General features: G+C 41.0%; 1 protein-coding gene across 1 annotated transcript in view; it reads right to left on the reverse strand.

The window, feature by feature from the left end:
* Window positions 1-1,043: 1,043 nt before the first annotated feature.
* Window positions 1,044-19,189, reverse strand: part of iffo2b (intermediate filament family orphan 2b) — a 33,903-nt gene continuing 15,757 nt past the window's right edge. The window contains exons 2-8 of the mRNA XM_069677771.1: window positions 12,472-12,532; window positions 10,456-10,551; window positions 8,380-8,550; window positions 6,718-6,866; window positions 5,973-6,144; window positions 5,738-5,836; window positions 1,044-4,219 (exon numbers count right to left, since the gene is read on the reverse strand). Coding sequence (XP_069533872.1) covers window positions 3,986-4,219; window positions 5,738-5,836; window positions 5,973-6,144; window positions 6,718-6,866; window positions 8,380-8,550; window positions 10,456-10,551; window positions 12,472-12,532 — 982 coding nt within the window. The 3' untranslated portion in view covers window positions 1,044-3,985. The remainder of the gene's footprint in view (window positions 4,220-5,737; window positions 5,837-5,972; window positions 6,145-6,717; window positions 6,867-8,379; window positions 8,551-10,455; window positions 10,552-12,471; window positions 12,533-19,189) is intronic.

Here is a 19,189-nt window from a genome sequence, read left to right on the forward strand (position 1 = left end):
TTAATAATGATATATATCTTCTTATTGGCTGACCGCCGGAGTCAGCCCTACACACGGGTCTGTATGTCACTGACTGAGTGAGTGATGGTACTTTCAGAGCTGTAGAGAGAGAGAGAGTTGCCACATCGCAATGGCGGTTCATGGAGCATGTTGGACCTCCACTGACGCGACTCTATTCGGCTCTGGATACTTTGTTCGATGAGTAGTTGGGGCTGCTCCTCCGCTGCTCGTCCGCTGTTCTCACCTACGTCCGCAGCGCGCACCTGCTTTCAAACACGTTGTCATCGGCTTCGTAAGGACAGTCCTTGTATCCACTGATTGGGTAATCCTACAGTTACATTAACATTCTATACATTTGATGAGCCCTAATGTAGTTGCAATTTTTCAGTTTATTTCTTTGGAAAAAAAGTACACACCTTGGACTGGTCGCCAGTCAATCACAGGGCTGACACATAGAGACAGACAACCTTTCACACCCACACATGCGGGCAATTTTAGAGTCACCAATGAATCTATCGAGCATGTCTTTGAACTGTGGGAGGAAGCAGGGGTACCTGTAGGAAGCCCACGCATGCACGGGCAGAACATGCAAACTCCACACAGAAAGGCCTCCTACATCTGAACCACCGTGCAGCCCTGCATTAAGAATGCAATGCAAAAAAATAATATTGGGAAAACTAGTGGGCCTGGTGTGAACATTTGTGGTACAAAGAAGCTTAAACATCAACGTTGAATACATGAAGTCTTCTTCAAAAACTAGTAACTTGTCACCCAACTAGCAGTATACTGTCAGGCCACAGAAGAGTTGGAGGCCGTGAGGCGACAGCGCTAACCACTGCACCACCATGCAGCCCTATAGACTGTAGATAATGATTTTAACTGTTATATAAAGCACAATTATTGAGTCTGTTCTCGAAGTGATTAAAAGCATCAGAATGGACATAAAGACCAGTCAAATATTGTGATCTTTATTTGTTTCTGTTCAAATTAAAGTCATTTTACAAAAACAATGCAAAGACAAAAAAAACACATGAAGCCTCATCTTTAAATTATTTATAGTGAAAATGATAAAAATAAAGAAGCTTATTAGACTTTATTTTTTTTAATCCAATCCACCATTTTATTTCATTTCCCTCGATAACAATTGAGTACATTCATATTTTTTTTAAACAATCTGCCCCAGACCCACGTGAATACATCGTATCAACAGTTTAAACAAAAAAATATATAATAAATCCTCAAATCTAAGAGAGAAAAGCCTTAAATTAAAGCGGACAAATGAACCACTTACAGAGAAACCAACACAGCTCAGTAGATTTTACCAAATATGGCCACAAGTATTGCTGCACCTTTTATCTCCTGGCATGTTTATGAAAATAAACAAACAATAATGATGTATAACAGCAGACGGGTGCGTCTATGAGCATGTAAAACTGCATGTTGACACAGTTAAAATATATTCCCAGTGCTACACTGATAAAAACCATCGTATAATCGTATAAAACCCTTTTAAGTACGAAACACTCTCACGTCCACCAGGACCTCATTTACATACACGTAGGTCACACACTGTGGGTTTACTTTAGGTAAGAACCCGTTTACTGAAGCAAAACGTACCAAGGTCTCCGATGAGTAAGAGCACACCATATATCCCTGGATTTAAACGGCTACATGTTATTTATTTTTGCTCAGCTTTCACTTGTAAGGTCTTTACAGGACGCCTCCAGTTAGATTACATTCATTAAGGAGGGCGGCTACAGGTATATCGAGTGGATGGTGACCGGATTCAAGACATGAAAAGGGAGAAAATACATTTAAATTATGATTAAAATCAGAGCAACACGTGTGGTACAAGTACAAACATGAGACTGAGACCGTCCAGAGTTAGTAGGAGTCGTAGCTTGATTTACATCTTTGTCATGTTTCTGTACACTTTGCTTTGGTCGGCTGGTTAGTGTGATGGTCGGAGTGCAGAGGGAGTGAAATACAGTGTGTTATTAGGCCTACTGTGTCCGGATGTCTCAGCCGTACGATGAGTAAATAAAGCGTTTGAAGTCGACGTTACAAAGTACAGTACCAGTAAAATAATGGCTCTTTATTACCTATCAGGCTGGTTTTACATCAACTCTAACGTAACAGGATATGAAGGCTGTGAGTGATACGATTAGTTTTAGTTATGGATTTCTGACGTGGGCAATACGTGATAACTTGTGGCATTGGTTTAACGGGCCAGCAAAATTAATAAAAGCAGAATATGGAAACAATAACAAACTTTTTGGTTAACATAAAATGATTAAAAAACAGATAAAAATATATTTTCTGCCTCAAATACAGTTAAATGAATGATTATAATCGACACGTAAGATTAAAAACATGGCGCGCGTCTGTATTGCAGCTATTAAGATAAAAAAAAAATAACGTTATTAAAAACCACCCATAGCTTCTTTTCTCCACACAAACATGCTGAAACAACAAAAGGCCTGTTTTTTTAAAAACATTCTGCTTCTGTTAAACTTCAGGATAGAAGTAGCACTTAATCTTTGATCCAGCAAACCGTACGTACGTTATAATACAAAGAGGTGATTAAAAAAAGTCACTTCTGTCCCCATGCGCACTGAGAAGCAAAACTGTGAGACATCTCCGTCTGTTGCGAAAACACTAATATGAACGAAAAGGCCTCTGGGGTGTACGATCACATGCCTACAGCCCTCTATGTACAATCTGAAACTCTGAGCCCCATTTCAGAAGAGACGAAGCAGGAAGTGAGTCTGGAACAGAGTCCCCTGCAGCACAGCAGGAAATACACCACACGTGAACAAATCGCCAAAATAAAACACGATTTTTTTGTGTGACAGAAATGTGACCTTTGGTTTTGCCTAAGACGTTAAGAGGGCAATGTTTGGCTTTGATAACTTAAATTTGATTGGTTCATAAAAACTGTTGGATTTCAGCCTTTTAAAATGATATGTCTTTAAGATGAGAACACAGTTTCCTCAATAACGCAAACAAGGAATCAGAACATCACGCCGCCTGTTTCAGCAGCACGTCTGGTAAGTGTTAAAGATTACAGTCATAAAACAACATGTCGAGGGGGCACTGTTCCAGTTTTTACAGTTGATGTCAACGACTAAACAAACGTCCCATAATCCCCGGATTATTTCACACTCAAAACGCACAAACAGTTCTCAAAATGATACATAGAAAACACCTGCTTTTGCTTGAAAGGCTATTTGTTTTGAGAGAAACGAGGAAGGGTGGAAGCCAGTCCAAAAGTAAGGCCAGCTAAATTGCATAGAACTTCAGTAGTGCACTGATGCATCAAAAGGCTGTGCTCCTTTCCTCCGTCAACTTTGGCAACTCTGCAGAGTTCCCTCAGAAACCACCAGAACTCCAACACCATCCGTCTCCACTGCTTGTTTTGTCTCCTTGGCAGAAGACACTTAAAGCCCCAGCACTTTAATTTGGACAGCAAACACAAACAGCATAGTGTTCCAGCTGAGGGCCACAGACTCGTCTCGTCTAAATTAAATATTCAAAAGTAAAGCAAAGGATGGGTGTGTCATTTAGTAATCTTTATGTAGAGGAGCACAATATGTACTATGTTCAATTCCTTTATCAAAAAGGACTTTAATAGGGTAAGAATTTGTACAAAACACTTCTCAGCCAAGTTGAAAACATTTTTTTTCTCCCTTGAAATGATGTGAAGCTCTGGACGAGGATCCAGCGAGGCAGCAGTGAGGAAGAGAGCACAGCTCGGACTCTATTTGCACCCTTTCTCTTTGTGAAGCAACAACGCCCCCACCATTATTTAGACAACAGAAATAGTATAAAAGCACCAGATCTGGGCCTGCAACAGTGAGCACGACCATCAGAACTTTAACAAGGTCGTTCCACCTCTTTAGCAGGGTGGAGCTTTATACCGTAAGACCCTGGTGACAACGATGGGCGTTCAGGAAGAGATGGGACAAACCGGGCTGTGCAGCCATCAACTAACAGGGACTTCGGCCTCTGCGTCCTTGTCCGAGATCTCGTCCTGGATCTCGTCTGTGTTCCCTGAGTCGCTGCTGGCCGCAGAGCTGAAAGAGGGAGAGTTCCTGCCGCCTTTAATCATCCGTCGACACGTCTCCATCTGCACGTCCAGGCCTCTCTTCATGCTGCACATCTCCATGTACTCGTGCAGATGGCGGTTCATGTCGCTCTTCGCTGTGGCCAACTCCATCTAGAAGACGGAGAACATGAGGATGCTTAGAGACTGAGGTGGAGAGGGGACATTTTATAAAAGCTAGGCTCTTCAGAGATTTATTAAAATGAATTTTGCCAATATTTATGTGCATATCTAATCAGTAGAAGATAAATAAAGTCAATTGAAGCATTACATTTCTCAGTACAGGGTAGAGTTGCTCAGGGATGGCTGCACTTTCTGTTCATGTACTGGTCTCGAATTTACACATCTGACATTTGTTTTTCATACGATATAACTAATTCTTGAAAAAATTCTTTAACACTCTGGATGTGGGGTGCTGGTTTAGCTCAGTTGGTAAAGCAGGCGCCCCATATATAGAGGCTACAGTCCTCAACGCATTGATCGCTGGTTCGACTCCAGGTCTGCTGGACTCTCTACTCCCCACATTTCCTGTCTCTATTCAGCTGTTCTATAACACTTTCCCCTAAAACACCAGGCTGATATATATAAAATATGTGACAGTGTTGAATTGGCACAACTTGTTTGATCATAAAAACTTCAGGTGCAAAAAGAATGTAAAAAGTTGTTGAAGGAACAGAAATATTCAACCAAATTGCAGATAAGAAATGACAGCATTTCATCCACTGTTTTTGAATCAAAGTCCAATAACCAAAAAGCAATAGTGACAGTCAATGTCTAAACACTACTAATAATACTGTGAAAAACTGTCCTTTAGGGCGTCGGTTTAACTCAAATCGGTGCTCCATGTTCAGTTCAATGCAGCCGCCCTGGGTTCAACTCCCATCCTCAGCCCTTTGCCGGATGTCATTCCCATTCTCTCTTTTCCTGTTTCCAACACTACCCACTGTCCTCTCTCTCAATAAAAGCTTCAAAGGCCAAAAAAATAAATAACAAACTATCCTTCCTTAATTACAGTTAACTATAGTGAAGTCTCTAAGAAAACTAAATCAGAAGCTGCAGTATTTCCTGGAATAAGTCTTCATACTGCATACTTATTATACACAGCATGTAATACATTTTAAACAACATTATACACTGTTTAAAGAATACAAAACTAGCAATATACTTCAATATTTTTTGAGCTGTGATGGTTCTTCCATTACTTCTGCATTACACTAGCCCTTTTTATTTTGCCGTCCCGCCTCAGCGCCGCAACGAAGCTCCGCCATCATGCCGCCTTTGTCATTTTACATTGGGACATGTAACGCTGGTGTGAAGCCGCCCCAGTTTGTGTGACTTCGCCCCCACCTGTCAGCCTCCATGCGCTTTCCATAGGATATGAAATGTAACAGAGGTGTAACACTCCCGCCTTGAACTGGCAGTGTAAAAGGGTCTACTGTTGGAAAATAATTCAGAATGTATATCGTCTGCTTTGAGTTTACTTTATTTTGCCACTTTTCCAGTGTGAACACACTCACTGCTGCTTAGAACACCTGCTTAGACTCAGTACGTTACATGCATTTAGTACACAGCTAATGATTGATGATGTTTACATTATTAATATAGTTGCTTTGTTTCTGTAAGTCTGCGTACCTCGATCTGGCCGATGGTCTCCTGGTACTCCTGCTCTCTGGTCTTAAATAGTGACTCCGTCTCATCAATGAGGCTGCCAAGACTTCCATCCTGGGAGTCCTTAGAGAGCACAGACAGAGGCTTCATTCATCATGCATGAGTCAATGTCTGACACAGCACACATTGCGATGATCCACACGTATGAGTTTAAAAACGGTACACTGAGCAAAGAGCCCTGAAAGCACTCAGGACTTACTGGATCGGCACCCTCAGGGCTGCCCTCACCGGGGCCGGCGTTTGTGCAGGTCGTCGCAGCGATGGCGCACGGCATGTTGTAGTTGGTGAAGTCCTCCCACAGCAACAGAGTCTCCTCGTTTTCCTCCCACGTCAGACTGTCGCAGTCGTCGTCGATTTCGAACGTCTCGCGCCTGGCAACAAAGGAGTTATCTGAACAATGTCTGTGTAGGACAAGGACAGGGAACGGAAAGAAGAGGAGAGGGAGGAGAGGAAGAACAAGTATAACAGCCACCAGGATGGGCAAAGGTCACAAGCAAGGAGGAAGATGCGCTTACAAGGAAGACGAACAGAAGGAAGGGAAAGAGTTTATGGAAAACAACATATATATATATATACTACGACTGTACACTTTCTTTAGAGTATATTTTAAGGGTGGGCGCGAGCAAAAAGGCAATCCGAGAAAGTTTGTGTGTTTAAAGACCATCAGAAAGCAACCAACAAATGAGAACTGTGACTTTAACAAAGCAAATGAAACCCTCTGTATAAATAGATGCTGTTTTTTGCTGAATCAGCACTCAGTATGTTAGTTGCAATACTCCATATAAACACTAGAGGGAGATGAAGGAACACACAGAGCAGCTCCATTAAAACACTGCAGGAAACTGTAAGCTGTAACTTCAGGGTACATTAAGGTCTTTTCAAATCAGAGAGGAGGTGGTTCTGGTGTGTGTGTGTATCTGAATGTGTATGTGTGTGTTGCTTACAGCTGGTTGAGCATGCGTTTCATTTCGTCCGTGATGTTGAGCGATCCGGGGACCTCCTCCTCGTTGGAGCTGGGCTCGGCATCCATCTCTGAACTCTCCTCGTCTGACACGGCTTTGCGCTCTTTCCTCTTGCAGCACGCCATAGCACCCTGCAACACACAGGGAAGTATAAACACATGATTTTGATGAGGCAGCTAGAGACGCATTTGTCGCTGATATTTAGTGGGGTTTACAGCAGCTGAATGTGTGAAGATTCAAACATATCACTGACTCATGGTTGTAGGCCCTGTGTGACATAAGGGAGGGGCATAAAAATTTGAGAAAGGGTTTCATTGGATGCAAAATGTTGACATGCCCCTGAGTGACGGATGAGTCATCAACATTTTTCTATGCTTTTCAGTAAATTTCAAACTCTAAAGTATCAATATGAATATCTTTGTCATTATACTGGTGTATACGTGGCTAACGCCTTTTGTGTTTTCATAGGAACTTTAAAGTTGTAATCTCGAAGATCTCGGTTTTGTTCTCTTTGGCGGCACCTATGGTGATAAACGGTAATTGCGGGAGCACGCTTCTCAGATATCCAGACAGTGTTGCATGTGTGACGTCCACGGTTGGCTCTGGTTGTAACTCTTGATTTTCTTCGCTGACGGTCGCTTTCCTTTTTAGACTGTTTGCTTCATCTGAGCGTCGAGTTTGTTTCTTTTTCTTTGGATTTTCACTTATTTTTGAAGTTGTATCTGTAGTCATCCATCTTTTCCTTGTTTGTTCAGCCATAGTAGATTACTGTTTACTAACAACACTTACAGAGACCAGAAAAGCAGCCGCTTAGCTCCGCCTACCCTCTCTGGCAGACCAACCACTGCTGGGTGATGGAAAACGCGTCACTAACTGGGCGCGGCTTGCGATTTTTTTCACGAATGTCTCCACAGACGCCCAGTCTGTAATACTGCAAATGCAAAGGCTTTCATTAGTGGGCCATAGGCTCAATCAACATTGTGTTACCTCAATCGGCGATAGATGTTGACTTAACAGACATTTAAATGAAAATCTTCAAGATTATCACTTTAAAAAAACCTACTGCTGTTTGATGATATATTTTTCGTCCAGTTACTTTTTGTCAAGGCAGGGAGCATCACTACTTTCTACACTCATTGCCTGCTTCAGAAATTCTTGTACAGATGTGACGTTTTTTTGTGAACCTCCTTTATAGATGCTAAAAATACGACTGAAAGCAGATCCGTCCTGTAAACAACATACAACACAGGAGAAGCCACCAGCTGGATTCACACTGGGTTCATTCTTGGGCTTCAGCCAGCACTGTCGGCGCAATGTGATAACCTTGTGTGCAGCGAAGAGCTGCCACATCAGTATTTCACTTTTCAGTCAGTGTGTATGCGTGCATGCACGCACATAAGTCCCCACTGTTAGTCTTCTGCATCTGTATGTTTATATGTCCGTGTGTGTTTTTTCAGACTGCAGGCATGCATTCCTCTCCCACAGAGGGGTCACTCAGTACATGATCAGCTAGAGAAAAAGACAACACACAGTCACCCAGCAGCTCTGGTTTCATCCACAGACTGCTGACTGGTTTCTTCACAGAAGAATAATTATTTTTACTGCTGTTACTGACAAACAGTGAGACAGCAGATGTATACCCACCCTCTCTGGAAGCGATCTGGCAGGACTGACGTTGAACATCTTGGACATGTCCTCTGAGTTGCGTTGCTGAGCCACATCGCACAGTTTGGCGGTGATGTCGATCCTCCTGCAGATGTCCATGTCCACCCGCCGGGCCTTCTCCTGGATCTGGGTGTCCAGGTCCGACATTTGCTGCAGGGGTAAGAAGAGTTGTATGAGATGATGTGTACAATCTAGACATCTTCTGATACAGTGCACACACACAGTAAATTAACTTGATTCCCTGTGGCGGGGGAAGGACTGACGTTTACTGACAGTAAGTGATAGATTTATGGTCATATTACATACAACAGTTCATTGAGTTGTTTAAGAATTGACAGGAAGTCATAACTGGTAAAACCGCCTCCATATCAGTTTGTTCCTTAAACTCTTAAAGAGGAGGTATTATGCTGTTTTACATTTTAAGACATATATATAATGTTATAACGTTGGTTGTCCAGACTAAAGTCGGGTGAAGTTTCAAATCTGTAGGTAAAAGTATGTTATAGTAATCCCCAGGCTTCTGTGAACTGCTGTGAACGCCAGGTTTCAGACTGTTTTTTCTACACGCTGCACTTTGTGACATCACAGCCTCAGCAGGCTTCGGAGAGCTGCCCAATCAGAAGAAAGTGGGCTTGTTGGGGCGGGGTTTCTTAAAGGGACAGAGCTGACTGAGTCGTTTCAGGCAGAGGCTGTATGAGGGGCTGCACAGTGTGAGAAAAATTAGTGTTTTTTTAACTGTAAATTATGCTAAGCTACTCCACAGGTATCACAGAGTGAAATATGAAGCTTGGAATTAGCATAATACCCCCCCTTTAATAATGAATTATACATCAAGCATCTAAATATTTACCTATCCTATTATTTACATTTTTATTTCTTCAACAGGTGTTTTATTATTATTTACAACGTAATTTCAATACAATTCAAAGTTTAATTATAACTTTTTGTTTGTATTTCGCCTATTTTATACTTTGTGCAATCTAATATTCACCGCTTCTAATGTCTGTATTGACCAAGTGATAGTTTTATAGTCTTAAATTTAACTAGCAAGTTGTTCATACCTTAAAAATCACCTTTTTGTTCTTATTGCTTCTTATGTTGGTCAGTACTCTCTTTACATTATTGTTAATATTAGTCAGGATTGCACTGTTAAATTAAAATGGTTAAACAAATGAATTATTATACAACATCAATCTATACAGAGAACTCAAACAAGCAGTCATCATAACGTTGTCAGTTTACATAATGATTTAATGTTTGGATAAGATTTGGTTGGCAGATACGGGTCATGCAGAGTGTCACACATACTGTATAATTGTCTTCCTGCTCTTGTGAATGTTTGAACACTGGGAGGATTTTTTTAATCAGCACTGACAATAGGGTCACTACATCTAGAGCACATATCACAGAGAACAGGATGTCTAACCACCTCTAGAATTACTGACACATTAAATGCCTCAGAAGAGATCCAATATTTCTACGTTACTTACCCGTCTCTTGAGCCACACATCGGGGACGAAGTCAAGCACAGAAAATAATATGAAAAACTTGCAGATGCCAATAGTGAAGATAAGCATGAAACAATAAAGCTTCCAAAACAACAACAACATCCGCCTATATTTATCCCTGAGCAAGCACAAGCTGTGACTGAACCCCCTGCAGTATATTACAGCTGTATATCACACTGGAGCAGGCCTGCCAGGGAACAATACAGGACTGTACAGAACAGGAAATGATCCTGATCTATAGCTGCTATTTGAGCTATTTTCAATGAAGGATTGTGTTGGAGGAATTCTGCCATTATATATTTTCTCTACACCCCGAAATGGAAGGAAGTCTGGGTGTGTTTTAAGTTCTTTTCAGGGTTGTATGAATGAGCCTTTATCAGACAGTCGCAGGAAAACAACTGTACATTCTTCAAACACTACTGCTGAAAAGCTTATTGGATTGCTTTAAGAATGGGAGTTAAAACAGCGCTTTTTCTTTGGCGTGAGAGCTTTGTCAGTCTCGGGGAAGTGAGGGTGACGTCAACCTAAGCGCTGAACAAATACTTACATCAGTCATCAGACTCTTGAAGACCACGAGTTCAGCCTTCAGTCGGTCCACCTTCTCGCTCAGCTCGGCCCGCACCTCCGATGACTCCTGAGAGCTCTGCGTGGAAGTCACAGTGAGGGAATTAAAACATGCAAAACACAGGTAAACTAAGATACTATTAGGGCTGGTGGAAAATATTTAACCACAATAAACTCTGCCTACCAAAGTTAGGGAATATTAATTGGTAGAATAAAGTTTAATTAACATTTATATTGTGTAAATCTTTATAGCAGACATTATAAACTCATACACATATATAAAAGACAGACTTGTGTCGCATTTAAATAAGGCCCTTTTTATATTGGTTACTCTTTAGCTTTTTATGATCAGCATCCGGAGGTTATAGTTTTATTCCTTTCCAAATTTCCACGACGCAAATGTGAACTCTGGCCGGGTGCTGTATCCATATAAAGGACTTTAGCCATGTAGAATTCTTGTATGTGAATTAACAGAACCGTATTGTTTAATATTTCAGAAATGTGCTTATTTTTGTGAATAGTTAGACGAGATGATCGATACAACATTAATGCTTCTAGGTAAACATAAGCTACAGTAGCATAAAGACTCAGAACAAGAAAACAGGTAGCTTGGCAGTATCCAAAGGTCAAAAAATTCACCTGGCAGCCTCTGTAAAACTCACTATCTAACACGTTATATATTTTTGGTTTAATTTGTATTAAAAAAACAAGTTAAAAATGGTCAAGCTGTGGTTTGAACGTTGGTTAAAAGTGCCCAACTCTTTGTTGGCTAGGTGTAGTGGCTTCCACAACGTTATTTTAGGGTTGCCAGTAAACCAACAGAGATTCCTGGAACGTAATGGTGTCAGTCCAACACATAACCCCCTGAGATAAAAACACAACCTTATGTATTTACACAGCCTGCCAGGTGAATATTGTTTCAATTGCACAGAGCTAAGCTAGCTGTTTCTGCCTGTGCCTCCAGTCTTTATGCTAAGCTACGCTAACTGGCTGCTGTCTGTAGCTTCTTACTTACCGTACAAACATTAGACCTACACTGTATTCACCAATTTAGGTGTTTACACCTGTCGTAGAATTCCTCTGAACCTTGTAGTTTATAAGAAAGCTAGATTTTTTTCAGCACTTTCCAAAATACACTGTTTCCGAAATCGCACACTAAATGCTTGACTTTCTTAGCTTGTTAACGCGGGCCATCAACTGAATTTTACACAGGCTAAAAGAAGACTTATCTTGTTCACTTTATTCTGTTACAAGAAGAGTGTAAGTTTTTGCCTCAGAATGAAATCAGCCCAAGGTAACAGCTCTTGGCTCTGAGCCCTGAAGAATAAAAGGCTGTTTGCGCTGAATTTACTATCTTTGAAGAGATTTCCAGCTCCTCCACACACAGCGACATCGGCCTGTGTGCTCTAAAAGGTTAAAGCCCCCGAGGGATGGCACTCCACCTCTCTATCTGGGGGGTTTTGCTGACCCAGAATCTAAGACAAACATGCGTGCTGTCAGCGATCGATTCGTGCAAAAGCAGAGATAGGAAAGGATGCCGACCAGATGAGATACTCACACCGGCTGGGATGCTGCGTGTTGTTGTGAAACAGCTTCTAGGTGTGACACTTTAAATTGATTCTGCCTCTACATCTATTTCCTGAACAGAAACATAATGGTGGCCTGCTGGTGATATTTGATGTTTGTATCTATATCTGGACCAGCAGACTCTTCCTGATGGGTTTGTACTATGGTTGTTATAATGTGACACACATCCTGCTGGCTGTAGCTGCTTCTGCTCCAGGTCTGCTGAGTTCACACTGAATAAACACCATGAGGGATTGAGCTATATATAAATGTTTATGCATGTGCTGTAGTAGCAGTTTTGCAGAATTTATGTGCACACGCTTTTTCCTCAGATGTTATTTGTGCTTCTTGTCTAAACGACCTTTGGCGAGACTTCAAATATCTGTTTATGAGCATGTTTGTGGAATATATAATACTGTTTATGTTTTCCAACCTGCTGCAGGGATTCCACCGTGGACTCCAGCTGCTCCCGTTTGGACAGCTCCTCTTCCCATCTGCAACACAGAGCACAGAGGTGGGTCACTCACTGGGCCTGGTCTCCTGGGGGCCACCAAGCAGGTTCATGCTACTTTTGTGGGGATAATACACCCTTCTCTTATTACAAAATGCCCTTGACAGTGTGGCTTCGCACCCACTCCCCCTCCTGTTTTCACTCTTTTGTCTCCCTCCTTCTTTGTGCGGTCTCTTTATCTTTACAATCCCACTGCCTCAATAAAAAACTATAGAGGGGATGGAGTCCCATCATTCTCCGAGCACAGCAAACATTACTCATGAATTGCCTTTGAGAGTCTGCAGAGGGACATTTGAGCTGTAACACACCCAGAAGGGTGGAGTGTTCCTATACTGCAGCCTGAATTCCTTCATGCGAACATTCCTCGTGAAGTCTCAGGAGGAGGGAAGAGTCTGTTTACAAACTCTTACTACAGCAAGTGAAAATCTTTATTTATGATATTGACAGAGATAAAACCTCCACATATAGACGTTTACCTGTATCAATGCTACTAACCCTTGTACAAATCCATTGGTAATTCCAGTATTTATTAAAGAAAAGGTAGATTGAATAATTCATCACATCATAGTCGACAGTTGGGCAGATAGTCACACTAAAAACAGCAGCTCACATTATTGGTTTATAAGATATCACTAGATTTAGCCTACAGCCTTGCTAGCTAATCTGTTACGCATGCTAATGCTCACAAAAACAGCTAAAACACTAATGCTACGAAGGCATAATGTTTTCTATGTTTACAATCTTAGTTTGGAGTGTTAGCATGCTATAGCAGCAGCTAAGGCTGGTGGGAATTGTATCTTTTTTATATAGTTATACAGATAAAGTTAATTTTCTAAGGTATTTTTTCTACCTGATGATGGTTTCACATTATTGGTTTATAAAATGTCACAAAACTTAGCCTACAGACGTGCTTGCTAATCTGTTACGCATGCTAATGCTCACAAAACAGCTAAAACACTAATGCTACGAAGGCATAATGTTTTCTATGTTTACAATCTTAGTTTGGAGTGTTAGCATGCTATAGCAGCAGCTAAGGCTGGTCAGAATTGTATCTTTTTTATATAGTTATATAGATAAAGTTAATTTTCTATGGTATTTTTTTTCTACTTGATGATGGTTTCACATTATTGGTTTATAAAATGTCACAAGACTTAGCCGACAGACGTAATAGCAGCTCTGTGTGCCACGCTAACATGCTCGCAATGACAAAGCTAAAACGATGATGTAGCTAAACAAAACATCAGGGGATCACACAAGTGATAACAGTTCATCCAGGCAGGAACACAACTGTACAATTACATGTACATATTAAATTGCAATCAATCCAACAGTTGAGATATCTTTGACCATTCACTGTATGTATTATACAGTTTATGGTCTGACCAACTAGCATGGCTAGTTCTGCTAGCATGGCTAAAAATAAATGACCAGACTCCACCTTCATTGGCTGCTAGCTAAGATTAGCAACACATTTCTCTTGCCCTCTCCTGTCATATCACTTATCTGCACTATGGCAGATATGTGAAAACAAAATGAGGAGTCTCCTTAATTGCCTTTACAGTATGTACGGACGCAAGGCATCGACACTCAGCCTGTACTGCTTCAGTCAGCTCAGCTTGGTCTTTACACACATTATCTTGTTCCCTGAGATATGAGACACTAGCATGCTGAGTCACGGAGGCTTCCCAAAAGACAGTTTGAGGTTTAGAATGAATGAAGAGCTCATTCAGTAATATGAAGTAACCGCAGTGTCAGACAGCCGTGTGAGGATGAGCTGCTGTGGAGCACATGGACGACGACAGTGGGGGATAATTTAAGACTATTCTGTGTGTGTGTGTGTGTGTGTGTGTGTGTGTGTGAATGAGATGAAGAGACAGTGGGAAGATATGTGTGTACTAGTCTTACAAAAATGTTTACTGGAAGGAGAAAGCTGACATCTGAGTTCCACTGTTGAATTCTGGGACATTACCTATACCCCTTGCCATGGAGAAATGTAAACATGACTAAAAGTATTGCAACATGCGTCACTAGTGATTCACTTTCTAAGGCTTTCTATTCAGGTCCCTCTGAATGTACACTGTCTAATTAGGGAGAAGTATTCCTCGGCAGGGCGTGCCAGCTCGCTCTGTGATTGAAGCCTCGTTTTCTAAAAAAACGCTGGCAACGCTTCTCTACTGTGTCCACAACACTCGGGCTGTCTGCCGCAGGACTCTGGCTGAGGTCGTCGGAGTTCACGACTGCATCGCATCCTCTGCAGACACAAATCTGTGTGTCACAGCATCTGCATCACTTGTGTTGTCACTTCCTGAAGAAACCATCAGGTCCTCCTCTCTTTATTAGTGAGGGTGATAACTGGAGAGCATGATTAAATCGACCTACTGATGGAGGGAAAGACTATCTGTGTCAACGATGTGTCAAGACTGTTTATGTCATCCATCAAAGATAATGGAGTCACTGACAGGACTGCTTGCAACGTTATTGTGGGCAGTTATAATGCAGCTACCTATAAAAGTCCTACTGAAAACTGTACTCAAGCACACAGATTAAAATGTCCTATCCAAACAAAGATGACACTACAGTTTGGCAAAAGTATTCTATCTGGCGTCTCAGCCATAACAGTTGTTCCAGTTCTCCTGTACCTGTGGCGTGACTCAATCAGACAAACACACCCAGGGTCTCCTTACAAGGACACAGACAGCAGGAGGGTTGGAGCCTGTGTCGGCTCATGGACATCTGTTTACAGCCTGAGAAATCCTCTGCAATCTTACTCTAATAAATCAGACAGTGTGCGGTGTTACAGATGTGATATTCCAGGCAGCCAGGCCAACGGAAACCGCTGCAATAAACTGGGTGGTTTCCTTTCCATTTTTAGAAGGGAAAAACACAGATAGGAATCAAAACCGAAATTTAATTATGGAAGTATTTTAGGAGCCACAAAAAGATACAATCTAAGTTTAATAAAGAAAATTGAAATAGTCCGTGCTTCGCTTCTATTTTGTCGCCCAGTTTCCTAACATTTTAGCTAGATTTCTTTTAATCTTACCTGAAAATGGACAGAATGTATTTGTTTTCTTAAAGCAGTATTGCATGATTAACTAGTCACACTTGAGTTTTAAATGGATACAATAAAATCTTAACTACATTCTGTGATTCAATAAAATCTCTGCAACCCCGAGGGAGAAAAAAATCTGTCTCTCACATCAAACAAACTTTTTCTCATACAATTTTTCCTCTGTTGAACAATAGCATTCCTGCAGCGCCTGCCAGCGAACACTCCCTGCCTTGTGTGGTATGTCTAGGAGTAATGTTTGCACGCGAGCTGCTTTATGATTTCCCATCACCATTCCTGTGGATACAACATGCACACATCCAAATCTGATGCATTTATGTTCTCGTGTTGATGCTTTCTGATGACAGTGCTCATGGTGACAGTTTTATGGCAGCCATAATGATTTAATCTTAAAGTTGGATTTACCTCAGCCAGAATTAGAAGAAAGATTGTATCTCGGAGCTGATTATGAAATTATAAATTATTATTTTAATGATCACATGTTGTACAGTGTGAGACCATTTTACTGCTGTGCAACGTGCAGTAAATACCAAAGGAGCACGGGGAGAGCTCAGAGGTGTGGTTGCATATCATTCCTCGAAGCCTCTGTTGCTCATAGCAAATAAAAGTTAGAATCAGACAACACCCTGTTTCAACTATACGATGATCTGGAGAGAGTTACATGTTACTGATCGGAATTTCTCTGTGGCCTGACGTCAGATTACAAGCTTGAACACTAATCCTATGTCTTAGAGCAGATTACACCTTTTAGAGACAACATACCTTCTAATTAAATCATCACATTCAATTTTCACTCCCAAGGTCTCGCTTCGCCTCAAACTATTTGGTTCTCAGAATTTTCTGGTCCTGAAATGTAGTACTGGTGCTTTGCTCTCATTTATATCAGTGAGGGTAAGTTTACATAACAGAATCAACTTTCTGTTGACAACATAATCAGGGGCAGATCCAGACTTTTTTGACTGGGGTGGCCCAACTGGGGAAATGACTTATGCAGGGATGGCATGAAGTATGTGAAGTATGTATTATTTTGAAATTATTTCTTATTGTGATTATTTTGACTTACTATATTGCAACTTTGATATGATTTGCGATATTAAAGGTAATGATTATTTTTACATCATTATTGTCATTTTCATTGAAAAACAATTGTTTTCTGCAGGGATCTATACCAAACAAATATATTTGATACTTACATCTGTGTATGATGTGTAGGATGTGCAGCTCTGCAGCACACTATTTAAATTAAAATGGTATTTTGACACAAATTCTACCTTTAACAAATATTGCACCTCCTGCGATTTGAAAATTGCAGTATGCCATAATTCGATTTCCCTTAAATTTCAATTAATTGTTCACTATGAAAAGGAAATGTGCCACATGTTACGCCTCTGACAAGGCAGATAGACAACCATAGTTTAGGATTTTGGGGTGGCACCTGGGTTGGCCAATCAGATTTCAAGGGGGGCACAGGACGCCCCTGGCCACCCCTCTGGATCCGCCCCTGAACAAAATACAATTTTACCACAAATTCTAATCTTAGAATCTTAGAATTCATTGGTTCTAGCTCGGTGCACCTACTAAGCTGGTGAAACACTAAATATGAACTGTTGTTATCCTTGTTTAAATCCAACATAAATTGTTAAATACAACATGTAGATACACAAAAAAATATGTTTTTATTAATACACTTTTCTGAAAGTGTTAAAGGTAATTTTTTATTTTTTATTTTACCTATATATATGAATCATTTCAATATGCTTTATTTGCATTAATGTATTAGAGACAATATTGCCAAAGCATCAAATTATAGTCAGATTAAAAGGAAAAGAAAAACAAACAAAAAAAGGTTTAATTTGTTTATGAAAGACTGTTGAATATTTAAGAGCGTGTTTGTGTGTTACTGTGTGTGTTTGTGTAAAGACAACAGTGTAGTGTAGTTGTGTTGTTGAGTATATGTGTGAGGGCACTTATACTTTTTCTTAATCAGTGTATGTGTGAATCTGCGTTGTCTAAGTCTATAAAGTTCATGAATTCTGTGTTAGCAATACAATATTACTGTGTAACAATAATAATAAAAACAAATCAGAATTAGCTTTCCTCACCATCATCAGTGCTACGGCTACCTACATCTGATGTCTGAATGTCAATAATAATGCTTTGCCCTGTTAGAAGAGACATCATTTCTCTCAGCTGTCAATGTTGTGAGGAAACATATCGTCATGTGTCTTTTCTAAACCAAGACTCTTAGTCTGAAGAGATTTTAATAGGGCCATTAAAATTCATTCTCATGAGTGCAGGCGATAGTAAAACAGGAAGTGTTATATGATAACAGATTCAAGGATCAATACATCTGGCTACATGCAGGACAAACACCCATTCAGCTAAGCTGCTCGTATGAAACGAGGCCACTGACAGCTTTGATAGATCACCTGTGAGTGTCCACAGCGCATGTGATTCCTCCCATGGATCCCTATAGCTGTCTATAATGTCTTCTCCGTGACAGCATGCCTTCCCCACCCTGTGTGGCCAATCTTAGAGCACAAGCCGCGGCCGTAATTTATTTTCAGAACAGGTTCTTCTAATAATCTCAGCAGGATAGGAGGAGTGTGATGGGAAGAGGCATCTGTGGCACAGAGATGTGAAATAGTGAGCAATGTCTGGCTTTCCTGAGACAAGAAAAAAGGGGGAGGTTTGACTATAGTAGGTCATCGATTGTGTGTCATGACTCTCTGTAATCAATATCACCCCCAGACTCCACAGAGACACATGTGTAGCGTGCTAATGAGGCAAGTGGGTCGGGGAAATTGGCAGGAAAAGCAGCCCAGGAGCCCACCATGTCTGGCGGCTTCGGGGTCTATGCTGACGTGACAACGCACCAAGGTCAACACTCATTTCATTTGCCTGTTACGACTGACTCCACCTCCCTCTCTGACCTCAACCCATATCCATAACACTAAGCCACACACACACACTGTCCTCCATCGCTCCATCTTCTCAAGCCATCTTGTGTCCATGAAAACTGTGCGTCGGAAGTGCGTGCACATTAATTCATGGCTAAACTAATCATGTAAACTGTGAGCAAAGATGTCGGGCAGTATCTTCCCTCTCTGATGGATGATTCCTCTTCTTCATGATCCACGAGCACGAGCAGACTTAAATATAGCCCTCCACACGCAGACAGGACACAGACACCAGCAGGCCGAGCAGGAGGAATGCTGCTGTTGCCGAGTGACCGCACACATTTTTCCCAGGCCACTATTTTCATTGGTCCTCGGGGAGCAAGCACATTTTGCTAGTAGCTTTTACAGGGGACAGTGTTAAACACAGTTTGTCATTATTGTACTGATTTCTATTTATCTTATGAGGTATTTTTTCTGGTCATTTTTTGTCATGGATTACAAAAGCATTTTAAATACATTTACAGTTTTATTTTACTGCTGTGAAGTATGTTTTGGAAAGCAATATGTCTTTGTATTGGTATATCTGACATTATAGGTAAGAATTTTCCTTGTTTTTCCAACTCTCAATTTATCATAAATACATTGAATACTTTGTATGTTTCAGGTCTGA

Source organism: Semicossyphus pulcher, unplaced genomic scaffold, assembly GCF_022749685.1.
Source record: "Semicossyphus pulcher isolate SPU_LCO1_2020_fin unplaced genomic scaffold, fSemPul1.0.p SCAF_3, whole genome shotgun sequence".
NCBI lineage: Eukaryota > Metazoa > Chordata > Actinopteri > Labriformes > Labridae > Semicossyphus > Semicossyphus pulcher.